Source organism: Telmatherina bonti, assembly GCF_933228915.1.
Source record: "Telmatherina bonti genome assembly, chromosome: 24".
Taxonomy (NCBI): Eukaryota; Metazoa; Chordata; class Actinopteri; order Atheriniformes; family Telmatherinidae; genus Telmatherina; species Telmatherina bonti.
The window spans coordinates 21167240-21185902 of NC_136633.1; the positions used below are offsets into that span (position 1 = coordinate 21167240).

General features: G+C 43.3%; 1 protein-coding gene across 1 annotated transcript in view; it reads right to left on the reverse strand.

Annotated features, from left to right (window-relative positions):
• The window catches only part of pard3ba (par-3 family cell polarity regulator beta a), a gene marked incomplete at both ends in the record, with an annotated part of 221277 nt that overhangs the window by 145158 nt on the left and 57456 nt on the right, over positions 1 to 18663 (reverse strand). Inside the window, 4 exons of the mRNA XM_079264124.1 lie at positions 255 to 380; positions 534 to 620; positions 7598 to 7680; positions 14751 to 14860. Of these exons, the coding sequence (XP_079120250.1) occupies positions 255 to 380; positions 534 to 620; positions 7598 to 7680; positions 14751 to 14860 (406 nt within the window). The remainder of the gene's footprint in view (positions 1 to 254; positions 381 to 533; positions 621 to 7597; positions 7681 to 14750; positions 14861 to 18663) is intronic.

Here is an 18663-nt window from a genome sequence, read left to right on the forward strand (position 1 = left end):
CCCCTCCATCATCTGGATTGTTGCTTGGCTCCAATTTTTATAGAAAGTATTAATAAATTTCCCTTCCCTTCCCCAGCAGTGACTTCATGCTAGCCAATGGCTAGCTGGGATATCTAAGCTGCAGCCAGGTCATGTGATATTATTTTGGATTACCTGCTGGTCATCCTTATTTTGGTTAGCAGGGATGTATCTTTAAACTAGCATTAGTAACGACAACAGACTGTGATCAGTTTCATCCACACTGAGCTGCTTACTGTGTGAAGGTTTTGTCCAGGAGTGGCGTGTCGTTGATTTGGACGATACATTCATCTTCCCTGAAGATATTCTCTCTCTTGGAACGACTGTTTTCCTCAATGCCTTTTATGTGGAGGCCCAGAGTTCTGGTGACACAAATTTAGCCACATCGCAGTAAACACACATACGAATGGATGCCAAAACATAAATATTCTCTGCTTTTCTTTTCTAAATAAGTAAAACACTACCATCTGCCTGTCCTTAATAATGTCACTATATGAGCTTGTAAGCGTGCTTACCGTCCACTGAGAGAGGAGCAGTAGGGGACCACATGGATTCCCAGCGGGCCCCGATCACCTGGGAGCTCAACTGTCCTCGTCAAACTGCTGTCAAGAAAGTACACAACAAATCAGGATGTGAACGGTCTGCTGCCAACAACAGTAAAACCTCTGATTAAAACACATGCTCACAACCTTTTCATGTGCAAACTCCTCCAAAGCCATTAGCATTTTCCTCCAGGCTACACAGATAGGGATACAAATTAGCTTACAGGTAGCCCTGCCAAACGTAATGATGTGGGCGAATGTGTGTGTGTGTGTGTGTGTGGGACTGGGACTCAGGTGGCTACTTCACCTCTTATCTGGCTGCTTCTAGTCTACCCAATCTAGCTGGCGGAGGAAAGAAAAGAGCAGAAGATAAAAGGGAGACAGATAGAAGAGCAGATCGAGATGAAACACGACGAGTTTCTCCAATAGTCTCGGCAAGGTCCTGATCTGTTGCTTTTAGCAGCAGATAATCAAGGACAATGCAGCACAAGATAAACAGGAAAAGGGTTGCTTTTGGCTTTAAGTTGGTTTGGTTCATTCTCTAGTAAGGCATGCTGCCAAATATACAGGAAACGGCATAAATAGACATGTTGTATAAATAAACAGCACAGTTTGTATGTAGATGCTAGTTTTTTAAAGAAAAAGTATACTGGTTTGATAATTGGCCGGTGTGGTTGCCAACCAGACAGACAGATTAGTTAATTTATCGGTACCTTAAACTACAGATACCTTAAAATTTTGTCCTCATTTTCCAGTTGAGCATTTACCAAAGCTGTTTGTTCCCCTGCTTTAATGACTTCTCAACTTAGTTTAATTAGGGCTTGTTCTTTAGTTAATTAGACCAACACAGACTCGAGGGATCCTGGTGTCTTTTGTCTTTTACCTCCAAATAAAAGTTTATTTTCTGAATAGTCTCCAGTTTTGATTCCCTTGATGTGATATTCTCGCATATGAAGGGCACTGAAATTAGCCCAATTAAAATGCCAAGTTGGTTGCAACGTAAAAACAACAAAAGAAAAACAGGACCATGACAAATTATTCCAAAACTTTCCCCACCTACTGACCTTTACTCATCTGCGCCCAATACAAATGATTAGAGGGATTTAATTGTTTAAAAATATCAGACAGAAGAAGCTACAAAGAGCTTTCCAGGTCAATGAATATACTGAACACAGGACTTAATGGTAAATAAGGTTTGTGCAAGCGTTTTTTCTGTATTCTCTATAAGTTATGGGCTAACAAATCATACATAAAGACAATTTCTTATAAAGTCAGACAATCACATTCAGCTAAAATTGCAAAGAAAATCCTTAAGGTCTCCAAAAAACAATATAAAAATGTAATATGGTTTAATGAAACGAAATTTGAACATTTGGTCACAATTTCAAAATGTGTAATAGGTGTAAAAACAAGAAACATCGTCAAAAAGCCTGTAGATGGTAAAGCATGGTGGTAGAAGCATCATGATTAGGGCTGCTTTTTTATCCACTGGAATTGCAGCTTTATTCAAAGAGAAATATGAAAACATTCCATAACTAATCCATAACCGGACGGCCCTGGCTCCAAATAAAGAGGATGTCATCAACTATACAGCCTTTTTCGAGGCTTTAATGTGCTTCCAATGCAAATCAGTGGCTGACATCCTCAGTGGTTTCATCCATCCACTAGAAATCCTTCTGTTTATGTGCTCTAGTGCCTTTGGGGCTATTTCTCTTCAACTAAATTGTAAAAACAACAGTAGAGAATAAAAGTCTGAGCAGATGTTTCTACAAGTTTAATTTAATGAAGAACTAAAACTTAAGACTTTGATGAGGTCAATAAAGAAAAGACCATTAAAAAGGAAAAAAAAAAGAAAGAAAGAAAGAAAATTCTCCAAAAGGGGAATCAACTCCTTCAATTTTTTTTAGCACCAGAGCAATACAAGCCTGCAGCACAACACGGTCAGTAGAGACCATTTCCACAAAGGTGTGACCTAAAGAGCAGGGGAAGAATGTGAGAAATAAAAAAACACAAACAAAGGTGGGCAAGGATTGATTTAAGACAGGAAGGACCAGTGTGGTGACAGAATATGAAATGGGATTTGAGCTGCAGGGGAGGGAGAGTCACAACTGGCCATGCAGAGGGTGACAATATCTGGTTAAGTTCACAAAGGAGAGTTTTCTCCACTTTTAATACTTTGGAGGACAATGAAATATAGGACAATATATACTTTCTGTTCTAAAGGAGCTTTTCAACAAAGTTAAAATAATCGCCTGTATGAGTAAAAGCAAAAAGAAAAGAAAACCAAACAAGTTTAAGAAGAAAAGCACTTTGGTTCAAGGTTTATGTGTTTTGCAAACGTGCACAAACCCAAGGACTTGCTGGGATCATTATAACACACTCTTCTGTCACTGTCATGCTGCTCTCGTTAACCTCTGCCAGGGTCACACACACATACTGTACGCGCACACGTCTGCATGCACACACATCCAATTTGCATTCTTATTGCCACATCTATTGCATGTTCACAAACACCATCAGTCACATTCCTCTAAATTGAAAATTCAGATACACACATGCATCACATTTACATCTATTAGACAACACAGTTACATTTAAATTACACATGTGCAAAGCCTGTGTTTAGCACACACACACACACACACACACACACACACTTGCAAACTCACAGAAGCAGTCTGGATTTACTTTAGTGATGATAAACAATCAGAACAGGATAGGATGCGTGCACTAACACACAGGTGAATGGTTATTTTTTTGGAGATGGAAATGCACTCGCACATTGTGTGTGGTAGAAACAAACACGCAGGAAGCTTCAGCCAATTTACATTTGTATAAAAAACAAACTGTGGCACAAACAAGCTCATCAGAGGCAGCCGTAGCTTGTTAGCGCTGCACGCTAATATGCAGAATAGCTCCGCTCACCCATTTTAGCATCCCACTGACACAAACACAAACAAACAGAGGCATTGCAATTGGAGGAGGGAGGAATGAGAGATGGGGGACAGTGGGAGGGATAAAAAAAAAAAAAGAGCAACAAGGAGTGAGACAGATGGACCTCCCACTCTTGGTTGACTTCCTCTACACCGACGGAGGCCGAGCGCCTGACAAACCCGTGGCCGAGACCCCGGAAAACGTGTCCCTTCGCTCGCTTACCGTGGTTTCTTCAACTGCCAACCATCTGTTACCATGGCAAACTATCTGTAGAAAGCCATGCCTCCATTGTATCACAGTGCTGTCAAGGCACCACTGTACTGTAAAACTCTGAAAAATCACCATCTGTCACCTGCGATTCTCTCCACAGTTATTTCCAAAGAGGGCCGCTCTTTAATCAGAAAAATCGCTTGCTGGTGGAGGATACGCATGAAATCATCTGCACTCTTGTCATGGCTTTGCAGGATGAGACAGGTAAAGGGGTTGTACAGGAGGATTTAAATGTTGCCATGGCTACCGTGTGACTGACAGCTTGGAGGCAGAGATGAAAAATGGCAGATAGGAATTTCATCAAGGTAGAGGGCTGCATGTGACACGGAGATATTTGCACACACTCATATGCCGCACATTAGCATGTACTGTAGGTTTAACCTGTTCTGCATGAAGAGCATGCGGTACAGATGTGCACTCGCTAGGAAGCAGCAATCCTAACATGCAGGAAAAAAAATGATGGGAAGACCAAGTGACAAGTTAAATCTATGCAAAGTGCCAAAACCTGCAGTTCCATCTTCATCCACTAGGGGCTCCAAAACAGAGCAAATCTCAGACTCTCATGTTCAAAAGACCAACTTCAAAATGCCAAATTCTAAATTACTTTAAATGTGGGAGTTACAAAAGAATGTCACTCCCCCCACAGTTGTCATGAAGGTAACCTTGACCTGAAAATGTTTTTTTGTACCAGGCTGTAAACATGTTTATTTATGTCATAAAGTTGGTCTTTTTAACATGGGAGTCTGTGGGGATTTGTTCTGTTTTGGAGCCCCTAAGGTCCAACCAGAACTGCAGTTTTATGCACTTCCACATCGGCTTCACTCTTACCCACTGGAGTTTGCTTCTTGGTCAGAAAGTTACATAATGCATCTTTAAACAAGTAAAAACCAATACTAATCATTTCCAATTTTGCATTTTGCAATTTTGCACACTCCTTAGCCTCCCTGGAAAGGTCTTTTGGGGGGGTCCTGGAGAGGATTGAGGATCTCGGATTGAGGAGGAGCAGTGTGGTTTCTGTCCTTGAACAGTGGACCAGCTCTATACCCTCTTTGGGATCCTGGAGGGGGCATTGAAGTTTGCCCAACCAGTCTACATGTGCTTTGTGGCCGTGGAGAAGGCGTTCGACCGTGTCCCCCGGGGACTCCTGTGGGGGGTACTCTGCTAGTATGGAGTACTGGATCCCCTTGTACGAGCTGTCCGGTCCCTGTACGACAGGTGTCAGAGCTTGGTCTGCATTGCCGGTAGTAAGTCGGATTCGTTTCCGGTGAGGGTTGGACTCCGCCAAGGCTGCCCTTTATCACCGATTCTGTTCTTTTATGGACAGAATTTCTAGGCGCAGCCGAGGTGTTGAGGGGATCCGACTTGGTGGCCTCAGGATTGGGTCTCTGCTTTTTGCAGATGACGTGGTCCTGTTGGCTTCATCTGGTCGTGATCTCCAACTCTCGCTTGAGTGATTCGCGGCCGAGTGTGAAGCGGCTGGGATGAGAATCAGCACCTCCAAATCTGAGACCATGGTCCTCAGCCGGAATAGGGTGGATTGCCCTCTCCGGGTCGGGGGTCAGGTCCTGCCTCAAGTGGAGGAGTTTAAATATCTCGGGGTCTTGTTCACGAGTGAGGGAAGGATGGAGCGCGAGATCGACAGACGGATCGGTGCGGCGTCTGCAGTAATGCGGACTCTGCGCCGGTCTGTCGTGGTGAAGAAGGAGCTGAGCCAGAAGGCAAAGCTCTCGATTTACGATCTACGTTCCTACCCTCACCTATGGTCATGAGCTGTGGGTCCTGACAAGATCTCGTATACAGGCGGCTGAAATAAGTTTCCTCCGCAGGGTGGCCGGGCTCTCCCTTAGATATAGGGTGAGGAGCTCGGTCATCTGGGAGGGGCTCAGAGTAGAGCCGCTGCTCCTCCTCATCGAGAGGAACCAGTTGAGGTGGTTCGGGAATCTGGTTAGGATGCCTCCTGGACGCCTCCCTGGTGAGGTGTTCCAGGCACGTCCCTCTGGGAGGAGACCCCGGGGAAGACCCAGGACACGCTGGAGGGAAAATATCTCTCTGGTGGCCTGGGAACTACTTGAGATCCCCCCTGCAGAGTTTGCAAACATGGCTGGGGAGAGGGAAGTCTGGGATTCCATACTAAGGCTGCTGCCCCCGAGATCCGACTCCAGATAAGCAGCAGAGAATGGATGAATAGATAGATGGCATCGGACATCTCTATTAGGAATGCAACAAAAACATGAAAACAGCACCGTCCACTTTACAGCTTCTGCTAACGTCTCATCAAGCAAACCACACAAACATCATATGCAAACAGAGACCACTCTGACTACAGTACCATCACTGTGGGCCAAGGACTAGTGAACAACTAAAAAAAAAGAAAAGAAAACACATCATCAGAGAGCAGCTCTAAGTTCTGCTGCTTCGTGGTCAGAAGTTTTATTTCACTTCAAAACAGCTGCGCTAATGTTCTCCTAAAAATCTGACTTTAACTGAAGTGACTCCTTGGGGTCCTAATAGTTTCCATTACAATAAAAGGGGTTTTATCGCAAAGTATTCAGCCTTTCCATGATATACTTTGGCAGTCAGTAATTTTTGGCTCCTCATGTTGTTTGTAAGGTGAGGTTGGGGGTTATTCTCTGCTCAGTGTTATTGTATTGCACTCTGTGCGGTATTGTCCACTTGGTGATGTGGAGTTCTGGGCCTTAAAGTCCTTCTCTTGATTCTCCTGACGACTGACAGAGGTGTCAGCTATCAAAATAAAAATCCTCTGATATTTACCTGCTTAACACTTCAAGAAAAATGTTTCTAAACCTGCTCAGATGCACTTCTTTAGCTTGCAAAGTAATTAATCAGACATTGATACAGTGGTCTGATCGACTCCTGGTGCAGATGGCTCCTGCGATGGTGTTCCTTACCAGGCTCATCTGTGCTCAGCAATAAATAACTAGGTAGGTGCATCCGTAATGTTTAAGAGTACTGTTGAAATTGATGTTGTTTGGGTGTGTGTATGAGTGTGCATGCGTCTGAATGTGAGAAGGGAGGGGCTGATGAATTTTCTTTGTTGTGTTTGCTTTTTATATCATGTAAAGCACTTTGTGTTGCGTTTTATTGTAGAAAAAGTGCTTTATAAATAAAGTTTGATTTGATTTGACTAATGCCGACATGAATTGGGCTGGCATCTGGTTTACATTAAAAGTAATGTGTTTTTTTTTTTGTTTTTTAGGAGACAATAATGAACATTTTCTACTGTGTATCAGGAGAATTTAACTGTGACACAATAACACATATCTTGAGTCTGACACTTCTGCTATAATCTCTTGTTTGTCAGTTTTCTTTTGAGACCACGATTATACGTTTAGCTCTTATAGTTGTGACAATATACCCTCATTTATTTTAGCTATCTCATTTGGGACTATAAGAGGTGAAACAAGCATTTCTATTTAAAAAATACTGAGAGATTAAAATGAAAGCAAAATACATCTTTTATTCTAACTTCTCATCTCATTGTGAAACAGCGATGTATAACTAAGATTATCACTCACTGCTAACAAGTTCCATCTAAAGCGAGACTCGTATCTATATCTCAAAGAGACACTTTGTCAAATGTTGTTTTAGTTTTGGCCTCAGAAATTTAGCTGCCTTGTTTATTCTACCAACAACATCACACGACATCCACACACACTTTCATACAAAGGCTGTCACACACCCATGAGGCTGTTTAATCCAGTCAGTGTGTCAGGCTGTCAAACAAAGACTGGAGTGTTAATCCTCGCCTCTAACACTCCGCTGCATCCTGCTTTATGATCCATCTACAATCATAAACCTCTACACACACTTACCTGTAGTTAACTAGGCTCATCTTGGCAGGGGGGCTGTTAGTCTGCGATCTGTCCGAGCCTCCTGTCAGTACATGGCCGATTTCCTAGAAGAAGAAAAGAAAGCATAAACAGATCTGCTGAGACAACAGGGTCAAAGAAAGTGACGCTAATAGTTTCCAACCTTTAGACACACAAAATGAGAGGTAGCCAATCAGCTAACACGAGGAGGCCCGCCGCCAATTAGCCAAACAATCTAACTCTGACATCAATCACGCCTGTGGAAACGACCAAAATGCTCGCTGGAAGCCGAGCTCCTGCAGCTCACCGTTGTCCTTCCTTCACACTGTGTACTGTATGTCCATCTATGTACCTCTATCCCTCCACCCCCCCTCCCTCCATCCATCCATCCGACCCTGCCCCGTGTCAGGCAGGGCTCTATTTTTAAGACAACAACCCTTGGGGGCAAACAAACAAGAAAAACATGGAAAGACTAAAAGACGGCGAGTCAAACTGTTGCGAGACGCTCCAACCCAAAACAGAGAGGCGGGACGGAAAAACTGTCCCAAATCACTGAAGACAAGAAGGATGCAATTAGGTCCTTCTGCCTTGTCACTTTCATTGTGTCATCAGCGCTAATCACTGAAAAGCTCCCGCCCACCAGCCGACTCCTTAGCAACCTCTTCCATAACAACACCATCACCACTCCCAACTCCCTAGTGGACCCTCTCTGCCACACAACACATCCATCCTTTACAACTCACACACACACACACACACTCATGCATTCCCTGCACACGTTAAAGCCCCACACTGCCTCCACGGAGCCGTAAACATAAAAATGACGCATTTATGGGTGCACCGGCGTATGCAGCCTGCACAAATAGTGACCCACTTATCTGGGCAGCGTGAGATTACCCCACAATAGAGTGCATGAGTGTGTGTGTGTGTGTGTGAGGGGGGGCAGAGAGACGAGCTGGAGGCTCTATTGTTGCTGTGCATGTTCCTCCAACACTATTAGCAAAAAGCACATGGAACAGACACGTCGAGCTGTTGGTGGGGGGTGCAGGTGAATGCACTTGTTGTGCAGCCCGGTACAGGAGCTGTTCAGTGCGTGTCTGTCTACAAAATCAGTGCATGTGTTACATAAGATATGGCATCTGAGCACGTGCAGACGCATGTACACTGGCACACAACGGAAACTTGATGCTTTCACATTGAGGATGATGCCTTAAGGTGTGTTCGGACCAAACGCGTTTTGAGCGTCAAGAGCGTCAAGAGCGGCAGGTTTCAATGTAAAGTCTACGGGGAGGCGCGGCAAGGGGGCGTCGAGCTTTCTCGTGTCACGTTTTGAGAGTTTTGGGCGTTGGCGTTCTGCGCGGAACGCGTGTCAAAAGCCAGAGATGGACAAAGCTGAACTTTGGCCGCTTGACGCGGGGCGTCAACCAATCAGAGCGATCAGCTTGCAGCTCCTGGAGGATTCCTGTGGTGAACCCAGACACGGGGCTGAGACGCCATTACTCCGTGCAATATTTACGATAACCATTCCTTGCTAAAAAGCTGAATGTTACTGATTTGGCAACGCTTTGCCTAGCAACGCTTTGTTTAGGGGCGGCGGTGGCTCTCTGCTGAGCGCGGCTCTTGTTGCATTAACACTGACTATCACTGCCCTACGACAACGTCTTTATTTATTAAATAAAACCATGCCATCTCTCTACTGAATCCGCCATCATTCAAACTGACCGGAAGGAAAGCGCCGCCTCCCTCCTCTCTTTTCTGCTGCGTTTGCCGCTCACTCCAGACACAAGTGGCAGACGCGGCAGGAGCGTTGGGAGCGTTTTGGGCGTCGGACACAAAAGTGGCAGTTCAGTGACCAGCATTTTCGACGCTCAAAACGCGTTTGGTCTGAACACGCCGTTAATGCTCAGTCTAATTGTGATGGCAGCATGAGCTGCCACACAGTAAAGGTCAGGTAACTTTCTTTTTTTCTCAATTAGTTATGTAAACACCTGAACGATACACGATCATTTTTCATATTTTTATTAGCTGGGTTAACATGGGGGTTAAACTAACTGGGTGCACACGTTTAGTTAACTTGTTTTGTAACCTTGTTAATTTGCTTTCAGTTAATTTACTTTCTTTTTGAGTGGCCAGTTCCTGTTTGGAGTTCCCAATCCTGCCAAAGGAAAGAGTCCTGGCGCCACTGGAGCTCCTTAAATCAGGCTGAGGCCTGATTGGTCAGAACCATCTTCTTTAGGAGGGAAGTGTAGGAGAGGTTTAGGTTCTTCTATTGATCGTTTTTTCACTTGTGTTTTGCATTATTTAGGAATCCCAGATTGTTTATTTTATTGTCTTAACAAGTTACATGTGACATTATATTGATATGTTAAGTTTATGTGTGTCAAAATGGCCTGATCAGACAGTGTATACATGTGTCCCTTGTGTGTGTGTGTCAGTGTTTGAGTTCCTTACATTAATGCCTATGTTGAAGTTTGTTTCTTTTACCTCTTTTATGGGCCCAAAGTTATTCCATTAAAAGATTTATTTAGATATTTTTGTTAAATAAATGTGGACATATTTCTCTGGTTTTTCGGCTCGGTCCCTCACACTGATCTCTAACAGAGCAGTTTACTTAGATCTACACTGCTCAGCCAATCAGATTGCTCTTCTCATAAGTTATTATTTCCCTTGTTGTTTTTATGTATAACGGATGTTTGATTGTACTTAAATGGACTTAGTGACAGGTGTTGGCTGCAGCTAATGGGGATAAATATAAAAATAAACAAATAAAACCTTGAAGCAGATGAGCTGCAGTAGCAGAAGAAGAAGCAGATCCTGTCAGCTAAGAACAGGAAACTGAGGGTGGTCTTCCTGCAGCATCACCAACGCTTTCTGGTCTGATGCAGATGGTCGGCTCAGAACCAGCAAAGAAGCATGAATCCACCCTGGTTCCAGGCAGGCGATTGGTGTCATGCCTCATACTTCTCTGACTGCTTAAAAAAAAATTGTAATTTTTCACTTCAAATGACATTTTTTAACCTATTGTCGTGGAAATTTTATGTTCTGACTTAGATTTTCATATATTTCATAGTCCTAGCGTATATCCATTTCTGATTATGGCTTTGTGGGCTTTCTGAAAAGGTCATGATGAACTTAAGAACTTAATGTTTAGTTACACAGTGTCTGCTTATTCCCCTTTACAGACACAGCAATGTGTAGAGATCTGACATGTCTGCATTCAGACATCTGGGATCTGATTAGTTACAACACTCTCTTCCTTGAAGAGGGTTACAGCTAACAACAGATACTTCTTGTTTAGAATAACATGGATTAAGGGCAGACAATTGACGCCCTTATGCGAGAGACTCCGGTAGAGCATTCCAGACTTCTCTGGACTGTCTCTCCAAATTGCAGTTTGGATTATTCTGTACCTCATTTTCTGTTCAATAAACGTTGTAATCTTTTTTCACTTCAGAACCAATTCAACCAGTTTATAGTCGTTTCACCTGCTGCGATCTGCAGCATCCTGAGTCATCTGAATCTGGCAGGAAACATGGCTGCCACATTGATGCTCACGCTCTGAGAAAACCTGCCTGAAAACCAGCTTAACCACAACTAACAGGTTGTCTCGGCGGCTACAGCGTTCAACACCGCCACCCGCGTTTTTGTGTTCTGCTTGTTGTCGGAGGTGTGGCGTGCAGACTTATGAGACATGAGATGTTTGCGACTCTTTGAAAACTTGTCACACAGATGAGTAATGAGGTGTGCGTTTCTTTTTGTGTACTTCAGCAGTCGTTTGCTGAGAAACGGCATCGCGTGCGTCGAGCCAACCTATGTGCTTCCGCGTGTGTGAGGAAACACTCTCACACAAGTGCATGACTTTCAGCTGCTTGCTGGAGGAAAACACGAAAGATTTTGGTTTTTCTGGATAAGCTTTAGCTTGTCGGTACGCCGGAAATGTGGAACAGGGATTAAAGAGAAAATAAAAAGGTGTGTGGGAGAGAAAGAGGGAAAAAAAGCAAAAGCATTGGGAAGTTCCTGCACTTCGCTGGTAAAAACTGAAGGTCCTTTTATTAGTTGGAGTCAATTAAAAGCCAGAGTGTGTGTTTAGCACTCTCATTCCATTCATTAGCCACCTGTAAGGCTGAATGTGTGCAAAGAGAAGAAGACCCACCTTGGCCTTCAACATGGAAGGCAGTGAAATCAATTAAAGGGGGAGGGCGCATATTCATCACCATCAGCCTGAAGTACACTTTATCTAGCTTTCAATACTTCCTTCAAGATAAAAATAGATAAGTGTGCATGCGTGTGTGTGCACTTGAGAGAGTGTGTGGAGTCGTTGTGTTCCCACAGCGTTGTACAGTGGAGCAGCGAGGATGAAGTGATAGTGTATTGATTTAGGGAGTCCATCAGGCCCACGACTCGATATGCCCAGGAGCTGTGACGGCCTTCATACTAACAGACCCTTCGCAGGCCACACAGTCTTCATCACATTAGTTTATTTTCACTGTTTTCAAACAATTCCTTGAACTGATTGGGATTTTTTTTTTTTTGGCTTGAAAGCGAAAAAAGTTGAAAAGTACTTGAGTTAATGTGCAGAAGTTTCTTAATCAGCAGCGCAAAATACTTCACTTTCCTCTTGTTCGTCCAACAGGCAGCAGAGAGACGCCATTTTTAAAGGATGACATTTGATTTACTCGTCCCCCCAGAAATAAGCTTTTAAAGTTTTAAGTTCCAAGATGCATCCTGGCAGATGTGAAATGATATCTGGATACTGGTCATACGGTCTGGGAGGTCAGCTCCCTCATGAGCTTTATCTTTCAAGTGTAGACTGGTTCAACTGGAAGCAATGGTTACGCCAACATCCTGATGTTTAGCAGGTCTGAAAGACACAATCTGTGTGTTTACATGGCAGTTTCAAACTAATGAAAACAACCATGTAAACGCACGTTTACACACAGTTGCTACGTTTACATGGGAGTTTTAATTCCGGTTTAATTCTGAATAAAAGTTCATTCTGCTTTAAACTGATGAAAAACGACCATGTAAACACTTAATTCCTACTGCTAATTTCTATTCGGAATTAAACTTAACTCCGATGTAAGTGGCTGGTTTATTCACATTTTAATTCCAAACTATTTAATTCCTCTGTCATGTAAACTTAAATTTATTAAGTTAATTCTAGTCGTTCTGAGCATGCTCGTTACCTTGTCCTGTCCCGATGACGCGCATTGTTTTGCCTCCCGTGTTCGGTGGTCTATCTTTCTTCTTCTTCTCAGTTGCTGCAAAAGTTGACGTAGTATCCTCGTGTTGAGCTGCTAATTCACATTTATAATAAAAATAGCGGCGAAACTGGTACTTATGTAGTTTTTATAAGTTACGACTGAAAAGACGAGAAGCAGGGAGCCAACTTTGTTTATTTCCGGTATACTTCATACGTCATGTGCACCATCTGTCCAATCAGAACCCTTCCCAACCCGCCGCTCTAAAGAGGAATTAAATGACGTGTTTCATGTAAACGATCATTCAGAATGATTATCTTCATGTAAACTCGAAAGAGAATAAGTTCATTCCGAATTATTTATTCTGAATTTAAAAAAACACCATGTAACCGTACCCATTGACAAGATTTCTGACATTCATATCTTCATAAACTGCATTCTGTCATTGGTCCATTTCATTTCGAGGTTCTTCAACGTTTCATTCATAAACGTTGCAGAGCCACTCTACACAAGACCAACATTTCCTTATAAAATTCATGTGTTGTATATTTAGCCAAAACAAGGCTAATTATACTGTGGCTGTGGAGTTTTATAATGCTGAGTGGAGCTGATTAAACGTGCATCATCCATGCATTTGAACAGGAGTTCTCAGGTTAGTGGGGCCTGCTGGCCCCTGGGAGGCCGGAGCATGTTGAGGCATCCCTTGTGTTCTGCTCGTACAGACCTTATGTTGTTCTGTCTGGTTTCATGCTATAGTTTCATGTTGATACCCATGTTTTCCTCAGTTTGCCTTCTTATAGGTGTTTGCCGTGATGTTGATGGTTGCTGCAGCTGAAATCTGTCTCCTTTTTCTCCTCTTCACACTCCGGCTTCCCTCGTTTCCCCACATCAAGTCCAGCTTTAAAATATAACTTAGCAATATTCAAAGTTAAAAACAAAACCCAAGCATCATGAGGCGCTTTAGCTTCACCATTAAGCTCCATTTGGTAAAGCACAGCGAGGCAGGAAGGCCACCTTTCTGCTGTCATGATGAGAGAAGTCTGAGAGGAGAAAAATCTGTAAGTTTCTTTTCATTTAGACATTTCCAGCCACCACATCTGCCAATTCCACATCTGGGCTGCCGGCCTCTGCAGGCTGAGCCCTGCCTATTTCTAAACGGCAGCTGGGAAAGGATGCAAATAAACTGAATAAAGCAGGTATGGAAACTGGATAAGTGTATTTATTTCCTCTCTTTCCAGCAGCTGTAATCAGGCTGCAGCTGCCTGGAGGTGGTGTTCACTTGTCAGGTGGAATTTTCCAAGCAGCTGGAAGGATATGTGAAGTCCTGCATGATGAGCTTGTTCTCTCTGGTCCAGCTGCAGCATCTGAGGTACACGAGTCCCAGCGTTTCCTCTGACAGGCAATATGGACGCTGTCATTGTATTTACTTCCCGCATGTTGATCCCGGTGTTCTGCTTAGTCACCGCTGAGCTGAACACAACGGGAACAAACAACGGGACTCTTTTTCTCCACTTCCCCCCCCTTCTACACAAGCTTCCCCTCACACACACACACACACACACGTAAGTGTGACCTCATTGTGCCTCTGTCCTGCCCGTCACACACATACAATCGCCCACAAAGGGACAAGAAAAGCCAGCAAACAAAAGGCTCCTTAATGGCGGCCTGTTTCTAAAAAAAGAGGAGAGCACTTGAAAAGCCGACCCTTTTAAATTACAGCCTGGAGCGGAGCTGGACCACAAGAGGAGCACTTACTGGGTTTTTCTGTTTGTTTTGAGGGAATGGTACGCAACTGGAAATGCAATATGTTCATCTTTCTTATCTGTTTACTTTCCTCTTGCTCCCCCTGAGCGACGGCTTTGAGATGAAGGAGCTCGGAAGTGAACTTTTTGTTCACATTTTGATGAGGAGGGTGGAAGAGGATTTTAGTTGTTCTCCACCGCTGCTATACTTACTGGTTCAGGAAACCCGTTACTCGGGTCATCATCAGGTGGAGGTGTGTGTGTCGATTCATGGAGGAGAGCCAAAGCTGGGTCACTGCTGCTCCTCACCATCAGAGGTGTATCTAGAATGAGAAATATTACTGTCAGCTTGTGTATTTATTGCTTTTTGTATGGAACATTTGAACTCCAAAAAGACTAAAAAATGTGGGGAAAAGCTGGAGAAAGAAGAGAAAAGGCATTAATGGATCTTTTCTTTAGTCATTTGGCAACCTTTACCCATGCAAACGTCCTGCATCTTCTCTGAGATCAGGGAAAATTGGCAGGTAAGACAGACCCGGAGGCACTCGGCAAAAATGAGCAAAACCAACTAAAATGTAAGATTTCAAAGCATCTTTCTGCACCTGACAGTCAAATTAAAGAACAGAACAAAAGGAGCGTTACAGTGGGGGAAATGGCGAACACCACAGCCCCTTTGCCAACTCCACCCTGGAAGCCCACATGCAACTGCCTCATTATTCCAGCTATACGCCCAGCCTCACACACTCCCACTAAATATACTCACATATAACCAGCTGCTCTCACCACGCCCCCCTAAGTGCACATATTTCCATGTGCAACCTTACCACAGCCGACAAGAGCAGGGACAAGAAGAGGCAACACACTGCAACAACTGGCTAAAGGAGGGGTCTTCTCAGATCTAGCTCGGAAGAAACGGAAGACCAGGAGGAGAAAAGAAAAAGCAAAGTGTGGGATAAACGGAGAGCTAAGAAAAGGCACAAGAGATAGTGACAGAAGAGGAGGAGGAGGAGGAGGAGGAAACCAAGAAAATTGAGACACAGAAAGAGAAAGCAAACAAAATTCTCTTCTTTTCCTGTAATCAATCTCTCTTTGGAGGGTCAGCGACAGGGTCCTGGTTTAACGTGGTCAGAATAAAGAGAGCAGAGAGGGAAAACAAGTGGGAAAGGAGGAACTAGCAGAGGTCACTGTGTGTGTGTGTGTGTGTGTGTGTGTGTGGTTAGCAATTAAAGACAGATGAAAAATGATCATTGCGACCATTCCTGACACACATACAAATATTCTTCCTGCCTCCAACAAGCAAAACCACATGCTCAGTCAATTCACTTTCCTGTCCAGGTTTGTCTTGTAGTTTTTACTAATTATCAGAAAGAATTAGTTATTGTCTGGTGGACAAGGAGCTGAACCCAACTCCCATCAATCTTCCTCTTAAAATGAATATAAAACAGTAAAATGCCGACTTATGATCAATCAGGTGAAGAAAAGTTAGAAAAAAGCCTAAAAAATGTTGCTTTCTCTTAATTAGAGCACATGTTTCCTTGTTTTGTTCCTCTTTCAACACATCTAGTGTGTCTTGTTGTGTTTTTTATTGAGGAAATAAACAGCGTGTGACCTAATTTAATTCTGAGGATTCGTAGAAAACTACATGCTCTGCAATAACGACATGCTCTTTGATTTAACAGAAACATCCCAAACAAACTGCACCTCTCAGCCTGCATCAAAAGGCTTTAGAGAAATCAATGTTTTCTGTGTCTTACCATCTGATAATTTGGTGTGCATCTAAAGTAGGTCAAGCTATCTGCACACACTTCTCATCGTTATCAAAAAGCTTCGCGGTGAAGGCGTTTGCCGGCTGAATGCAGTGAATTTCAGGAGTAAAACTACATGCACAGATGGATTTTGATAGAAGACAGGATATAAACCGCCACATCCTGCTGTTACGGTCTCTAGATAGTGATGATGGTGTTGCTGCCCCTGAGGTCTTAATTTGATCCATTTCAGGTTTGGTTTCCACACTGAAATCATCAAAATGAGCAAAAGATGGACCCAAACGGAGAAAGACTAAAAGAATAATAGTTAGATGTGAGGAGTTACAAAGTGGCTGTACGTTGGCATAATGGTTGGCTCTGTGGCCTCACAGCAAGAAGGTTGCGGGTTCGATCAACATACTGGGGCGAGGTTTGGACAGTGGTTTGTGTGGAGTTTGTATGTTCCCCCCCGGCTTCCTCCCACCGTCTAAAGATACCGCCCTGCGATGGACTGGTGAGCTGTCCAGGGTGTACCCCGCCTTTCGCTTAAAGACTGCAGGGATAGGCTCCAGCTTCCCCAAGACGCTTCATCGGACTAAACGGTTAGGATAATGAATGAACGAATGAAGTTACAAAGTGAAGAATTAACAGCTGCTTTTATACATAAAGGCAAACAGAAAAGTCTTTAACCTTTATCCAAAACAGGCGTTAAAACCTTTCAGTGTTTTGCAAACTAACAGCAGGATTTTAAAGTCAAATCTATGACAGACAGGAAACCGGTTTCAGATCTGAGGACTGGAGTTATATGATCTGACCGGCACGGCCGCCTTCTGGACTAACTGCTGCTGTTTAATGGACCTTTTAGGGAGACCTGAAAGGACAGCGTTACAGCTCTACGGATAAATACAAGTTCTTCTAAATCCTGCTGAGTCATCATCCTTAAATCCTTGATATGTTCTTTAAGACTTTACAAATGTTTTAATAAAACATGAGTACAGAACTACTCTCAGATTTCTGGCTTCATAGATGATAACAAACAAATATTTAAAGCTGAGTTTTGTATTCCGTCTTCATTCGATCTTAAAACTTCATTTAAATAAAAGAAATTCTGGCACATCCAATCTTTAATCTATAAATTTGATTAATGTCTGGATCAGACTTTATCACCTTAAGATAAGCTTATGTCAATTTGTGTGTCAACAGTATGAATATAGTAACATATTTGTTGTTATTCCTCATTTGAACAAGTGGGAGCATGTAGATGTTGAACGTGTTCCCAAGAGGAAATCAAAGGGAACTCAATAGTTATTTATTGTGACTCATAATAAACCAGTTAACAACTGTGTCAGAAAGTCCAAACTGGTTTTTCAGTCGGTCTAGTAAGATGTTATGCTCATCCATGTTGAAAGCGGCACTCAGATTCAGAGGTTCTGTGCTCAAGTAGATGTCCTGTAGGCAGTACTACTGAACTTGGGCAGTGACAACAAAGTCGTTGTCCATCTTGCATCCTGTCTCTTCTCTGAGCTCTCAGCAGTTGTAAAAGTCAGTCCGATGTTGATTCTTGTATCAGTTTTAGTTCTGTCATTTTCTGTTTCTTTTCATCTGATAATGTCTTTTAGCAGTTCCTTGATGGATCAGCCATGTAAGCGATGACAACAGTTAGTGTGTTGATATCCAGTTGCTAGATTCTCATGTGGTGTCATAAGTCAAAACTCAGGGGTAAAGTTGCCCAGAATGCTGCTGCAGAACAAATGCTCCAGAATTGCATGTCATGAACATCACATTGACATTAAAAATGAGTCAGAAATGTTCATTGTTTAGGTCAGAGAGTTACAGATTGCCACTGTTATGGGGAAAAAAGTTGGCAGTCGTTTTCTTCATCGTGATAACTGGGAGAGCACTCTATCAAACTGCAAGGACAATGAGTTCATTAAGTGCCACGGTCCCTTTACAGATCCAAGGGCAGCTGGGCTGGCAGCGCGTTAACTGCTGGAACCAGTAGATTTCCCAGATACTGAATGATGAACATATTTCCAAACTGACTGTAATGGATTTTCCAAATGAGCTCAACAAATAGACTACATCATTGAAAAGCTCAGTCATGGCCCACACACAGTTGTTCCTCACTACAATGTCAATGATACGACATTGTGGAGTGACTGAGGCTGCTCCATGGTCACAGTCAGGGTCCATTACCCAGTGGTCAGCCCCATAAATCCTCCTCCGTTTATCCACAGAGTCAAATCGGGCTCCATCAATCCTCCCACCACTTAAAGAGTCCCAGAGCCCAGTCTGGTCATGTGAAGGAACCTGGGGTCACTAACATTGACCTTTGACCTGTGTTGATCCTGCATAGGTCAAAAAAAGCCACTAAGGGGCAG